At 42.0% G+C, this 14,808-nt stretch overlaps 1 protein-coding gene across 1 annotated transcript; it reads left to right on the forward strand.

Annotated features, from left to right (window-relative positions):
- The first annotated feature begins 508 nt into the window (after positions 1-508).
- Positions 509-13,703, forward strand: ywhag1 (3-monooxygenase/tryptophan 5-monooxygenase activation protein, gamma polypeptide 1). Its single transcript, XM_005918955.2, has 2 exons — positions 509-793; positions 11,549-13,703. The coding sequence occupies exons 1-2, from the start codon at positions 707-709 to the stop codon at positions 12,203-12,205; spliced, it is 744 nt and encodes a 247-aa protein (XP_005919017.1). The 5' UTR covers positions 509-706; the 3' UTR covers positions 12,206-13,703.
- Positions 13,704-14,808: the final 1,105 nt, after the last annotated feature.

Below are 14,808 nucleotides of genomic sequence, written 5' to 3' on the forward strand. Positions count from 1 at the left end.
TTACACAGTAACATGTTACCCTGTACACGTGTATGGAGAACATTAGCTGTATATAGGAATATAACAATATATAATGAGGAAATATTGCACTGTGTCACACTCTACATTCTTATTTGACTGCAGGTTAGGTAGAAGGAGGACCCTGGCACCCTTTTAACCCGTTTTTGTGTACCATGTTCTTATCAAAGAGTCTTCAATCAGTCTTTTTAGATAATGAAACAAAGCATCTCTATTAGATAGGGAAATTAGATCAATTAGGCCCTTGTTATAGCTGCTTTTGTGTTCTACTGGTAGTTTGCACTTTCTCCTACCTGATAATCAAGCTCTACTTTTGGGATGAAAGCTCCATAACAACGATGCACTCTGCCTAATAAAAAAAAGATCACCTTCTTTTCACATTTGCAGTCTGACTAGCCCAAGTGTAGGGCAACGGGCTGCACTGTCAGTTTCTCCAGGCTGCCAGGGTCGTTACATCACTCTGCGAGGACACGCCTTTTTGGGTGGTGACACAATCGAGGAAAAGCGCTCGGAGGGGGAGGGGTGTCCCGTCGGCAGGCACACAGACAGCAGGCAGCAGCTGCAGCGACAGGATCCGGCGCTGTTACTCTGCACTGAAAACTTTCACATTACGATTTTAGCTCCGAAAAACACACACACGCAGGTTTAGAAACACTCCACACACTCACACGCACGACCTCTTTCTAAAATGGTAGACCGCGAGCAACTGGTGCAGAAAGCCAGGCTGGCCGAGCAGGCAGAGAGGTATGATGATATGGCAGCTTGCATGAAATCGGTAAGTAGGCTTCCTCTGTAATGACCTTTCTTTTCTCTTTGTCATTTTCTGTCATAAGTAACCTCAACAAGCTCTCTCTGTGTGTGTGTGTGTGTATGTGTGTGTGTGAGAGAGAGATAAATGTTTCAAGGCTGTACAGACCTAACGGTGGGGCAGGGGACTGTGCCTGTGTGTCACAGCACATTTGGGCTTAAGTGGACAAGCCGAGGACAATTGGTGTATGAAACTTATGATAAAAGATCGCATTTGTGAGGAATGCACGTCCGTGAGTATGATAGGGACAGGCTGTAAAAAGATTTGGGCTACATCATTTTGAAGAGGCCCTGTGTTCACCGTTCACACAGCAGATATATCAGTGAAATTGATCACATACATCGAAGCTCAGTGAAAATCGGTGATTTACAGTAAATCGGGGGAGGGGGTATCGGATGGGTGCTGTAGTGGATTGTGGTCGTTTGAAATGCGGACTGTCTGATCTTGGGGCGGTGCCTTTTGCCAGGCTCCTTCGTAACCGGCCGGGCTGCCCGGTTGTAACAAGAACCGAGAGAGAAATGAGTCGCAGAATGGCGATAAGAAGCCACTGAGTCATCATCTGTCTGAATCAATCATGGGTTCACAGTCAAAGGGATCCTGATCGACAGATACGCATATCGTCTGGGAGCAGAGAACGAGCTGGGTTGGTACCAATGATGATGAGAGTGACATCGCAGGCTGCTCGTGTTCCGGTTTAAACCAAATAAAGAGCCCTCGACTTAATGTGAAATACCCTACCCCCTCCTTCTCGGGCACCGTCTCTTCTGCACATTTGGCGCAGTGAGAAAGGGGCAATGTTGGCTGAAGGTTGCTCGCAAATCGATTTGCGCAGAAGGGGCGCACAGAAGTGTATCCACCTTTCAGACGTGGGTGTCGGTGCACGGACGACTTTCCAGAATCATCCATTCGGTAGATGCCATATTGCAGCAAATGCACACTCGCGTGAGCGTGATGGAAGCGCCAGTGTTCAGTCGATGCTTCTGTAGCAACCGCATCCCTGCGTCCTCGACCTCTTACAGCAGGTTCCCCACACAGAGGCGTGCCGCAGCATCTGCCAGGATGCAGCACAGGTCCAACCGTAGTGCACCATTTCACTGGCAGTGCATCTCACAGCATCAGGGCAGTCTGAGCCATCTCACAGAGAAATAGAAGTCAGTGAATGCTGGGTTGACCTGAGCTACTTTATTTAAAATAACGGACATGGAGATTATGGCTAGTGTCTTTTTTTGCTCTTAAGATAAGAGATAAAGAGTTTTCTCGTGTCATATTTCTACATGATCATTTCTACATGATCATCTGTTATGGCCGTTTTCAGTTAACAGAGCTGCTTTCTATTCATGGTCGTCATCTCCAAGACTCAACTAGTAAGCTGTCAGAGTATTTTAAAGGCCGTACTGCATGCTGCTTTCCAGGACCGGCTTGTAGTGGCAGTGCCAGAGAGGGGGGCTCCACCCCTTCCCATTTGTGCCGAGTCAGAGAGTGAGAGAACAAGCTGCCCCTCACCCAGCCTGTCTCTCTGCACCACTGGGCAGTGGGGTGTGTCTGCTGCCTCGCCCATCGTTTGAGGGGAATCCCTTGCCACTGCAGGCATGGCAACCGCCCCGGTGGCAACGGAACCAAATAACCAGAAGGACGGAGCGTCCCCGGGAGGATTTGTCAGGCTTTAAGCTAAGGAGCTGGGCCCTACCAGAATGAATGATATGGTTTCTGGGCTGCTGTTGGGAGTTTTCACCACTGTCTTCAAATTTGATTACAGAACAGCATGTCCCAGCTTCAGTTCTACTTTCTACAACATGAATAAGTTATTACTTCAATAGATCTAGCTGTTGATTTTTAAGAAATTAACCATATCCAGAGAAGCTTATTTCATTAATTAGTCCAACTAAAACATCTCCACAAAAAGTAACTATGAGGTCTCCCTAATTTGACAAAAATATGATAATCACAGATAATACAATAAATCTATGTTAGCAATTTGACATATTTTAGGATCTCAGAAATCCTACCAAAAATGATGGAGCTAAATGTTGTCTCTGGAACTATTTTCTTAAATTTTTTAACATAAGTGCTACCCTGATCCAGAACTACCACACTATTTGGAAGCGGCCTGTCAGGTTCACATAGCCGAGACAAAAAAAAAATCTTTAAAACAAGACAAATTACAGTTCTTGAGTCATGTTGAAGTACTCATCGATAACCATATGCTACAAACACATGACACAGTACCCGGTGTTACTCTGCCTGTATTTTGTAATAGTGACAAAACCCCTGTTCCACTGAAGTAAAGAAGTTTGTCACTGTGCCACACAGTGACTCACACAAAGAACAATATGCAGAACTGATAAAACTATTAAATCATAACACCGATAACATTGCACGATCTGATATCGTCGTGTTGGTGTTGTTCCCAGATCATCATAGTAAATGTTGCTCCAGGATCAACATTGCAAGTGACCAATCAGAATGTTGTGACGTCATACTTTTGCGACTTCGGGAAAAACTGGCGTGAAACAAAAAACTGTGCTTAAGCTGCGAGAAAGCGCCTCTGTCTGCCGATCAACGGACCCTGACCCTAACCAACCCTTTAATAAACGGTAAGCAGAATTGATATTGTCCTTGCAACTTTGGAATTTCATAAATGAACGAATGGATTGGCGCGCAAAAGAATAACGTCACAACAATGTGATTGGTCACTTGCAATGTTGAACCTGGAACAACATTTTCATGATGATCTGGGAACAACACCAACACGATGATATCAGGTCATCCAATAAGATTACTGACATTTAGCCAGTGGTGGCTAATCAGAAATATTAGTTATTAATTATTAATTGATTAATAGATTACTTAATAGAGATTACACAACTAATGCTACATTTGAGATAATTTTCTTAACCTGTTTTCATACACGGGAAATATTCATCTCTTTGATCACTTAAGCTTAATTCACACATCCACTCAAGTCTGTATGTCTTTTGCGGAGCGAGAATTCTGTAATTAGTCAGTCCAATACAGCCTCAATCAACAGACATGGCAAAATTTCTAAGTTGACCACTGTCAGTTCGGAGCATACCACATCAGCATGATGGAGGTCATTTATGGCATGGGCACAAAGCCAGTCGCTGGTGTTGATCGATGATGGTGATAGGGGCAGAGATTGTTTTTCAGTGGTAGAGCATCTCAGGGGAGGGAAATCTGTAGTTTCTGTCTTAAAGCATTCACTGACTACAAAAGATTATTAAAGTATTAAAAATGAACCATTTTAAGTCATCTGCACAATTAATTTGAAAACCTGCAAAAATGGAGGAACCGTGTATAAAAATGGCCGTAGTTCATGTTAATGGAAGCAACTGTACTCATAAGACATGCACATCTATTAATGTGGCTGCACGAAGCCTGAGCCCTGTGTTGCTTTCTAAGTGATCAGTAAATGTTAATTGGTTTGATTGTCATCATAACTTTTAAATAGGAAAGCGTCCGCGGCGATCAGATGGACATGAAAGAGATTCAGACTCCTTGAGGTTAATGAAAACAGGGGCCATGTCTGAAAGGGGCGTCAATCGCTCTCTCTCCCTTGCTCTGTTTCTTCTGCTTTCTGTTTTTTTAATTTAGAGAGCCAGCTTCTGTCATGTTCAGTAAATGTGGGCGGTGACAATCCCGTTTGGCCCAAAAGTTTTGTAGCTTCAATCAGCTCAGGCGTCATGGTTGCTCAAGTTTATGGACATATTTGGCTTTTTTTTTTTTTCATTTTATTTGCAGATTTGCAATGTTGATCTGAAAGACCTTGCCATCTTTTGTTTGAGTTACATAGCAACAGCGACTAAGAGGCCGGTTTACTGTGTATGAATATATATATGTTTATGAGAAGGCAGGCAGCCAGAGCTGCTGCACTTTAACACATGCATTTAACCAAGTCACCATAGGTAGTTGTACATTGTGTTGACTTGACCCCATTAGTTTGAATAAGCCTCCTCCCTCCACTCCCCCCCCCCCTCTTTGTCTTAGGAAGTGCATGGCACAGAGAGCCAAGGCTTCCATCACACTTAATAAACTGAGCCCATTATTCCCCATTCAGTGCATTAGCAGAAGTATTGTGCTGCAGCTGCTCCATACACTGCACCTCAGTTTAATATGTAATGGCTATAAAAGCTTTTGCTGTTCGATAAACAAATCATGGTTAATAACAGCGGGTGCAAGACAGAGCTCTTCAAATAGGTTAGGCTGCAAAGCTGTCAAGACTTGTGGTTTATTTATTTTTTTTCCCCCCAGAAACAATCGCTTGCTAAATTACAGATGTTTTCTATTCAGCATTTTCTGTACCTGCAGCAGTTGTAAGTAATCCTGAAGAACCAAAGATCGTGTGGGGGCAAAAATACATTCTGTTTTGCAGGTGGTGAGCACTTTCACTTTTGGATGAGTGCAGAAATACAGCGTAATACACAGTATGTAAAACTGACAGGCTGTTATTACGGAACTACCAATATACTGTAAATGAAAGGAGCCTGGTCCATACAGGCAGTGACGGTTCCTCCTCCTCTATTTCTTCAGAGATAATAGAGAGAACAAAATATATGAAAAAGACTAATTGGTTAACGTGACTATTACCGCATTTCAGTATCATTTATAACTTTACAATAACAATAGCAATGACTTTCAATTTAATTTCAATTATATACCACCAAATCGCAACAACATTCACCTCAAGGCACTTAAAAATTGTAAGGTAAAGACTATACAAAATAGAGAGAAAATCCTAACAATTAGGCAACCCCCTATGATCACTTGGCAACTGTGGGAAGGAAAAACTCCCTTTTAACAGGAAGAAACCTCCAGCCGAGAGGGACGGACATCTGCCATGACAGGTTGGGGTGAGGTGAGGCAGAGACCAGAGTCATGTATAATAGAGTAGCTATTTAATTCTAAAATTATGTAGCATTTTTTTAAATTATTTAACTGCCTTTTCTGACTGTGTTTCCTTTTTCCCCATTTTCTGTTAAGTGACCGTTATGTTGTTGCAGCAGCTCTGATGGACTGTTAAAGAAATGGAAAGAACAAATTTGGACCAAGGGGCTCGTCAGGGAAACTGATGGAGAGCGCTGCTTTTCTGGTATACCTTTAGGCCTCGATCTGTGGCTCGATCACAGCTGTCAAAAATTATATTCCAAAAGTCTGATCTACTTACAGAGGTCAAAAGTATATATAAGTTTTTTCCCCCTAGTTTTGCCTCTTAATTAAAGTCAGTATTTGCAGTAACATAATTATCATTATTATGTACTTGGGTACTTATTACAAAGAGTCTGACTTGTCAAAACAGTGGTAACAAACCATGATATTACAACTTCCATCTTCACAAAAGGTGTTTTCCCTTAAATACACAGAGGTATCTGTCCTCCTGGGCGTTTTAAAAGGCCAGTCCCTTCGAGACAAAACGTGAATTATGTTCTGGATGCTGCCTTCTAGTTAGGGCTGCCACAATTAGTCGACTAGTCACGATTACGTCAACGATTTCGACTGATTTAATAGTCGACGCGTCGTTTGAAGCTTTGTAAGATCACAAAAGACGCAGGAATAAGTAGTAGGATTTAAGAGTGTAATAACGGACTGAAACAGAAGATGGCAGCACTGCATGTACAAGGATGCCAGCTGCCATTAAACCCAGAAGAAGAAGTAGCTTTGTCCCAGAATTCATGGCGCAGCCCAGCTCAGTTTTCAACAATGGCGGCAGCTAGTTAGTTTTAATATTACTCTTATTATTCTTTCTGGGTCACAAAATAAAAGTTTAACATATTTTCAGGCGAGACTGTAACTGTGTAAACCAGTTTATCAAGACACCACATATTTTCAAAAGTGCGCCGACGTTTTCGGAGACGTCTGTTACCCACTAGCTCGATAGCTAGCCGGGGGAAAGGCTCACTAGAGGCCATGAGAACACCAGACTCCCGGCAAATCATTTTCAAACCCACCGCCGTCTTTCGCTACTCAGGTTAAACATATATAAGTCACTTAGATAACTTAAAAATGTTATCGTTTGGCTTTTTTTTAGTATTTTATTTGTTCCTGAGTAAATCGGTTTGGCTGAGATTAAAGTTATAGTTTTTACACAGCTGAATAAACGTCAAGCAGACAGCTGATTATCAGAAGTGTGAGATGCTCGAGAATATACTCCGGTGTCCCGTTATATTTTAGATAGCAAGGAGTTTATTAAACTTCACCGAAACAATCTGCAAATTTCATTAAAATTTAATAAACCATCAACTTGTCTTTATTTTTAGTTAGCACATACCTTAAACACTTAAAGCTGAAAGCTAATGATAGTTATATAAGAGCAGACGCATGCTGGTGCAATAAGCCGTACGTTTTATGTCCAATGGATGCATGATCTGATTAGTCGACTAATTGCAAAAATAATCGGTGACTAGTCGACTATCAAAATAATCGTTTGTGGCAGCCCTACTTCTAGTGACACTTTAAATTCTTCTCCAAAGCCCTTAGTGGTTGCTTTTAATCACTGCTTAATTTTTACGTTGAATCTAAGTAGAGAGGTAACATGGCACCACTGGTGTATGGTGTATGCCACTACTTCCATCCATCCTGGGTTTATAAGCCCACAAAATGTTTGTAACTCACCATTTCCTGTTTATCATCATTTTGTAGTTTTTGCTTCAGGTCTTTGGCATAGAAAGTGTCATGTTCTTATTCTTTTTCTTTCGAGGGTAAGAACGTACTCCGAAACCTCAGTCCAATCATGAACGTACCCACAGTCATCTTGGGACACTCACGGATGGCCTGAAATGATTTTTGACTCACTGTTGAGTCACAAAGGCACTATGAAAAACGCCCACTGGACCCACCTACATACACTATAATCAGGCTTATTTTACAGCATCTCAGAGCTGTTCTCACATTAGCACCAGTGTGTGCAGTTCAACAGCTTCTTATTATCTTGATGTCGACTTTTCCCCACAGACGTGTTACAAATGGAGAGCAGGGACATAAAATGCTAGAGCATCGTAAGGCCTCTCGCTGACACGCCTACCCCAGACCTGTAGTATAATTTTTTTTTTCTTCTAAGACCCATTATTGCTCCAAGAGCATTCCAGAGTTGTAAAATTGCCTCCTTTTGGTCCGATAAGCCTCCATACACATTAACCAGTTACACAAACCAGACTTCTAGGATCACATTTCATCACCCGGTGCTTAAAGAGACATGCCACCACCAGGGCAGCACTGTGTGTTTTCCTTCAAAGTTCCTGTTCACCTGAAGGTGTTTATAGTCATCATGCCGGCGTGTTTTTGCTGTTATACTGTAGAATGAATCTTGTATGGCGACAGAGTCAGTGTCAGTCAGCAACACAGTTACCAGGCCTATATTTATAAAACTGACCAGGAAAGAGTTCTGCCTGTGTGTGTTTGTGTGTTCTGAATTTATGGAATCTAGATGTGTAACCTGTCTAGGTTACAAATAATGATCATCATCATAGTGATGGCAAATGTCATATTTTTAGAAGAAAAAATTAAAATCATGGAAAGCTTTTTATAAAAGAATCCTTTCAAACATGACCCAAGTTGTGTCTTTACTGCTTCAACAACCTGATGCGGGTTATTTGTTGGGGGCCTGAATGGCCCTGAAAGGGATGAATACTTTAGAAAGATGACAGGCCAGCCCTTTTTGCACCAATAATGCTGTCAAAGAGGAATATTATTCTCTAGTAATTCCACACCACGATCATGCGTCTTTTGTAGCTCGAATGTCACCTTTGAACATCTGAGACAACTGGCAGTTTGATCCCGTAGATACATTTTATTATTATATTTATTTAATAGGCAATTACTCTGTAATAATGGGCACGTGTATGTGTGTTAGTACCCAATTAAGCCAATGTTTTCCTTCACTTTTGGTTATGCTGTGTGTTGCCCGTTCTGTGACTATAACAAAGCCCCAAATTACATTAATTAGTGTTTGGCATCCCTCAATCCTAGTCCCTAGCCTACATATTTCTTATTCCCATCTTTCTTATTCCTTTTGCATGATCGATTCTTTTTGTGTGATATAGCTGGATACAAACATTAGCCATACTTATGGAAAAAAAATATCATATGCAAGTAACATAGTAACAAAGAGCTACTTGACTTGTGGCTAAATTGGCTAACCCTATTCATTCTGCCAATGACGTCAGGTGGTCCATGGCGCCTTTGTGTTTGCCTGCTTGAAAGAGGGTCAGAAGGGGGGGGGTTGTCACATCAGGTAGGGGGAGTAAATGAGCAAAGGAAAACACAGAAGTAAGGCATGGGGTAACAGGGAAAATGGGAATCTATGGGATTGCAAGCTATTAAAATGGAAATGGAAGGTTCGAGCTTCAAGTTCGAACCCAGATTCTACTTGGGCCCAACACCCTCACGGCCCCACAGCTCTCTCTGTGATATTAACAGCCACACGGAGAGCTGTCAAAGAGGAAGTTATCGATTGTTTTGCCTGGCCTTTGTTTGCATTAACACGCAGTTGTTTGGGACTTTGACTGCCTTGTGTAAGGACCAGTCACGAGAGCAGGCGCGATTGATGAGCTTTATGGGTAGACAGAGCTCCATTGTCATCCCCACACCCCAGCTTCCGTCAGGGCTTTCTGATCACTGTGCAGCCTCCTGAAACAAAGGCAGCCATGTTTGTACAGATGGATTGAGTAGGCCTTATTTTTCTGACTTCTCTGCTGCTCCAGCAGTGACCCACTCTTGCTGGTTGCATTCACTGTTGGTCAGATACTTGTATACGCTAATTGTAAATTAATGGGATGAGGAAGAGTGTTGAGGGTGTGTTAAGGAAGGACTGATGGGCAGAAGGCTGGGCAAGCTTTCTCCTGTTCTTCTAAGTGGGATCATTATGTACTCTGTCCTTTTATTGTTTCCCTGTCTTCATGCTTTCACAGTACAGAGGTCTCATTTATGACAATTGTAATGTTTGTCCTGTGTAGAAACACTCCTTAGTGAACAAGATTACACCTGTAAAGCTCTGCTAGTGGAACGATTGCATACTGATGTTTAGCTTTGCCATAAAAACGTAAAGCTTGATGCTATGATGGCACAATAAAACAGGATGAGAGATTATTAAAATCGCATGAAATGCCAATAGAGCGCAAAGTTATTGTTATTCCGAGCAAGGCTGAGTTACATCACTTCAATTCAGACTTTTTTTTATATATTTATCTGCCCTGCTGACTGAAATTGATATTTAAAGTGCTCTGCACATTGTTTTGTTTGTTTGTTTGTAACCGTTTCATCTGATCTAATGGGAGAAAGGAAGGCTTATGGGGCTGTGTCCAGAATCCTTTGGTCAGCATTAATGTGTTCGGTAAACCAGTCGCCGTCCTCTGACCCTTCATGAAACAATAATTTAATGTTTTGTTTTAACCGTTTTTACTCGTCCCTAACATGCTGTAGCTTTCACTACATCATCAACCATGGCAGCATCCTCACCATGAGCAGCTCATGGCCAGTTTCTCTAACAGAGATATAATTTATAAACGAAAAACAAAGGCGCTCATAAATGAAGCAGATTTTGTGGTCACCATGGAAACTGGAGATTGGATCACAGATTGCTCCTTCACCCTCCCTTTTAAAATTCAACCCAGAGTTATGGCTACTTCATGGATTAACAAGGTAGAAAATTTACAGCGAAATTGGGAGTAAACGTAAAGGCGGAAACAGTTCACCGAGGCTTGGAGGTTCCGTTGTGCATATGACAGAGGTGTTATAGTGACTGATGAACCACAAAGGTCAAAGGGTTAAGCTTTCCACTCTTTCAGTGCTGCTGAGCAAGACCCCATTGTGTGTACTCTGACAAACACACTTACGCAATCTCTGAAGAACACATTTTACTATGCAGTTGACACATGCTAATTTCTTAACACTGTGGCAACAGTGTGTCACCTTACATTCACACACCGACCAAATTAGGGTGTAGACGAGATATTTTCTGTTCTTGTGTGCCTTCTACAGACAATCCTAATCCCCAGAGGATGAATCCCATAAAATTACTTTGACAGCTGGGAAGTTTGTCTTTTATTATGAGGCTGACCACTTGTATTTTTAATGAAATATTGGAAATTATTTACAACAAATGAAGATAATACCTATGTTTGCATGGGTTGCCTTAAAAGTTGGTACAGAAATTTCTCTACAACTATGAATGTTAAAATGCACAAAATCTGTCTGAGGTTTCTCTATTTGTATGCATGTAAGTCCTATGAGTTGTATGGTAACCGGTGTGGTGTTCAGTACAGGCATTGTGAAGGCCTGCTCACTGTGATTGGTCACTGCTTTGTTACGCTCACGAAACTGTTCTGTGCTGAAAAAGAAAGTAACAACAGGCTTTATATTTAGGAAAGGTCTGTAAAGATGCCTCAGCTGCACGGTCTCTGTGGGATATAAAGGATTAAATCCTCGAGCCAGACACAGGCCTGTCAAAACCAAACAAAACCAGCTTTCAGAGCTGCTGATAGCCAATGAGCAGTTACCTCACAGGGTGATGTCACATGCTGGAGGCGTGGTTTCATTTGCTAATGCAGCGGCTGTAGTATTGGGATGTAGTTGGTGGGCATCTTGTGACTGTTTTAGTTTAACAAGTGAACAAATAATCAAGTTTTTACTGTTAAAATTATATCAGCTGTTGAGTCATCTTCATATACTTGAAAAAAATCCATCAACTCATTTTCCTTCTTGCTTTTCCAGGTCACAGAGCTGAATGAAGCACTATCCAACGAGGAGCGGAACCTCCTCTCTGTGGCCTATAAGAATGTGGTTGGGGCAAGGCGTTCATCCTGGCGCGTCATCTCCAGCATTGAGCAGAAGACATCAGCTGACGGCAATGAGAAGAAGATTGAGATGGTGCGGGCCTACCGGGAAAAGATAGAAAAGGAGCTGGAGTCCGTCTGCCAGGATGTGCTCAACCTCCTCGACAACTACCTGATCAAGAACTGCAACGAGACGCAGCACGAGAGCAAAGTGTTCTACCTGAAGATGAAGGGCGACTACTACCGCTACTTGGCCGAGGTTGCAACGGGGGAGAAGAGAGCCTCGGTGGTGGAGTCCTCTGAGAAGTCCTACAGCGAGGCCCACGAGATCAGCAAGGAGCACATGCAGCCAACCCACCCCATCCGCCTGGGCCTGGCTCTTAACTACTCTGTCTTCTACTATGAGATCCAGAACGCGCCAGAGCAGGCGTGCCACCTGGCCAAGACAGCTTTCGATGACGCCATTGCCGAGCTGGATACCCTCAACGAGGACTCCTACAAAGACTCCACTCTCATCATGCAGCTGCTACGAGACAACTTGACGCTCTGGACGAGCGACCAGCAGGACGACGAGGGAGGAGAGGGCAACAACTAAGGAGTGTAGAACCCCATTCTGCCAAAACAACACAAACACACGCGCTCACAAATGATGACAAAAATAATAATAATAGTTAAAATGTTCTTAGAAATGTAAAACAAAAAAAACAAAACAAAAAAAACAAAAAAACAAAGGAGGGTGGGTTGGGGGGGCGGTGAAACCTCGGCGGCCTATTGAAGCCGATGGTTGCTGACGCGGCTGCAGTTCTTTATTTTTCCACAGATTTAAAGTGAAAAAAGAAAAGTAGGCAGATGAAGGAATTTTAGTTTCAGAAATAACCTACAGTTAAAGAAAAAAAATAATAGAAGAAAGAACCCCCCTCCTTGATAGCCTCTGCAGCATTTGCCAAACACTTGTAGATGCAAGAGGTATGCCATTGATCACAGTGTGACCATTGGGTATTGATACCTTCACACTGACAGAGACTGGTCTCATTGTGCAAATGAAGCTGAGCTGTCTTGCTATATTCGACGAGGGAGGAGCATACAGAAAATTCAGTTTCGATGCTTGAGCAGCGGGAAAAATGGAGTAACCTTGAATGTCACAAACTTTCTTGGTGAAAGAAGGGGAGGGAGAGAAAGAGAGAGAGCAAGCAGGTGGGTTGGGAGATGAAGATGAGCTTTTCTGGGGGTGTTGAACTTCATCGCGTAAAAACGTACTGACATCTTTAGTTGCACTGCGCGGGCCCATGGTCGTTGAGTGAAAAGCAGGTTGTCTCTGTTATTGATAACAAACAACAACAACAAAAAAAATTTGTTTGCTTGTGTCAGGTATTTGTCCTGCTCAGTCACACGGTCATACTGTACCTAAAACTACAGATTCATAAAGTAAGCTTGTCCCTCTCATGTGCTGATGTGCTTTATTAAATAAATTAACTGTTTTTGGACACCCAATTCTTATTGTCAGTATTGTCGTTACTACTTCTATCGGCTCCTTTTGTTTGTCAGGAAACTATTTGATCGAGATAGTGGGGAAAAATACCATCAATTTTCACCTTAAAGTAATGCCGTCTTCAAAACAATTGGCAGGGTCTGATCTGAAATGTCACCTGGAACCACAGACCCGATTAGTGAACCGAGCATGATCTGTGGACAGAGAGCACATGCACTGTTAAAGTGGAAGCTGTAAAAGCAGACATGAGGTTTGTGGATTTACTTTGTCTTCAGTTTCTTCTTGGTTGAGAAAATGCACTTGCCTATTATACTGTTTCTTCAGTGTAAGATGATAACTGCTCCAATAGTCTCCATAATACAATCTTGTGCATGCTAGTGATGTATTTATACAGTAGCTTCAATTTATTAACTTATACTGTAGATGTTATGCATTCATATGAACATGGAATTACTAGACCTTAATTGGATTATTTTCTATTTATTTCTTTTTATTGCGATTGTTAGTTAGACCTTATTTTAATCTGTGTTTTCTTTACTCCATTTGCTGAAGTACGCTATACCAAAACAGTGATTGTTAACAATAAATTGATCTGTTACGGACATCGCTATGGTTGATATGCAATTCTTGGCAAGGGGGACTAAAAGCAGAAGGCAAATTAGCTTATGTTGTGCCACTGACCAGCACAACACAGGCCGATGGATTCATGTTTCAGTGAGGAGACGCCGCATATTTGGAATCTTAACAAAATTAGTTCATAGAGAATGGTTGTTTTTTTTGGGTTTTTTTGTTCTTTTTGAGCCAAAATTTAATTCAGTTTCATTTAAATAGCGCCAAATCACGATAACTTTTGCTTCAAAACCCTACAAAAATACAGAGAAAACCCCAACAAGCGACAGTTGGGAAGAAAAACTCCCTTTTAACAGAAACCTCCATCAGAACCAGGCTCAGAGACAGGCAGCCATCTGCCGGGACTGGTTGGGATCTTAAGGGGAAGGAGACAGGATAAAAGACACACTGTGGAAGAGAGCCAGAAATTAATAATCACTAGCAGAGAGGACACCTAGCAAACGGCTACCAGCTACAGCTGAATAACTGTTGTTAAATTGGCCATTTTAACTTGGAACTATGCTGATTGACTCTCTCCTAGAGCCAGCCTCAAGTGGCTGCAGTTTTGGCCACTCTAGCGTTACCTTCATTTTCCATTCAGCAACCCTGAATTACACAAGCAGAAGAAGAATGACAGATGAATTTACAGGGCCTGTCTCTAGAGGTATTTTTTCATTGGTTTTTTGGTTTTCTTCCTATACAGCCAAGTGTTGACAGCACCCATGGTCCTCAGTGCACAGCACTTTCCTGCTACATTATCATTGCTTTTAATTGAAAGCAGTTCAGCTTTTGGAGCACCACTTTCCTAGCCAATGTTGCTGTCGTTAGAATGTCAACACTTAAATACGGTAAAGTTGAAAATTTAGAACAAGATGCTGGTTGCATCTTGTTCTAAACTCTTAAGAATATCTCTGAAAATTTCTGAGGATGCCTATATGCCTATAATATTAATGAATGACTCTTCAAACTTCAGCATCTTTACAAAATTACATTATTCAGTAGCCCACACATATCTGAGAATACAGCTCCAAGAATGTATTTGATGTACTGGTACTGATCCTGGTTGAAACACAACACAGCATAGCAGAAGTCCGTCCCCC

Source organism: Haplochromis burtoni, unplaced genomic scaffold (genome assembly GCF_018398535.1).
Source record: "Haplochromis burtoni strain Fernald_Lab_line unplaced genomic scaffold, NCSU_Asbu1 Contig_34, whole genome shotgun sequence".
Lineage (NCBI taxonomy): Eukaryota > Metazoa > Chordata > Actinopteri > Cichliformes > Cichlidae > Haplochromis > Haplochromis burtoni.

Excerpts from the sequence above, each read along its gene's own strand:
- ywhag1 (XM_005918955.2), top strand. The coding sequence starts at position 707 with ATGGTAGACCGCGAGCAACTGGTGCAGAAAGCCAGGCTGGCCGAGCAG. Across the intron at positions 794-11,548 it reads TGGCAGCTTGCATGAAATCG|GTCACAGAGCTGAATGAAGC; the intron begins GTAAGTAGGCTT and ends TTGCTTTTCCAG.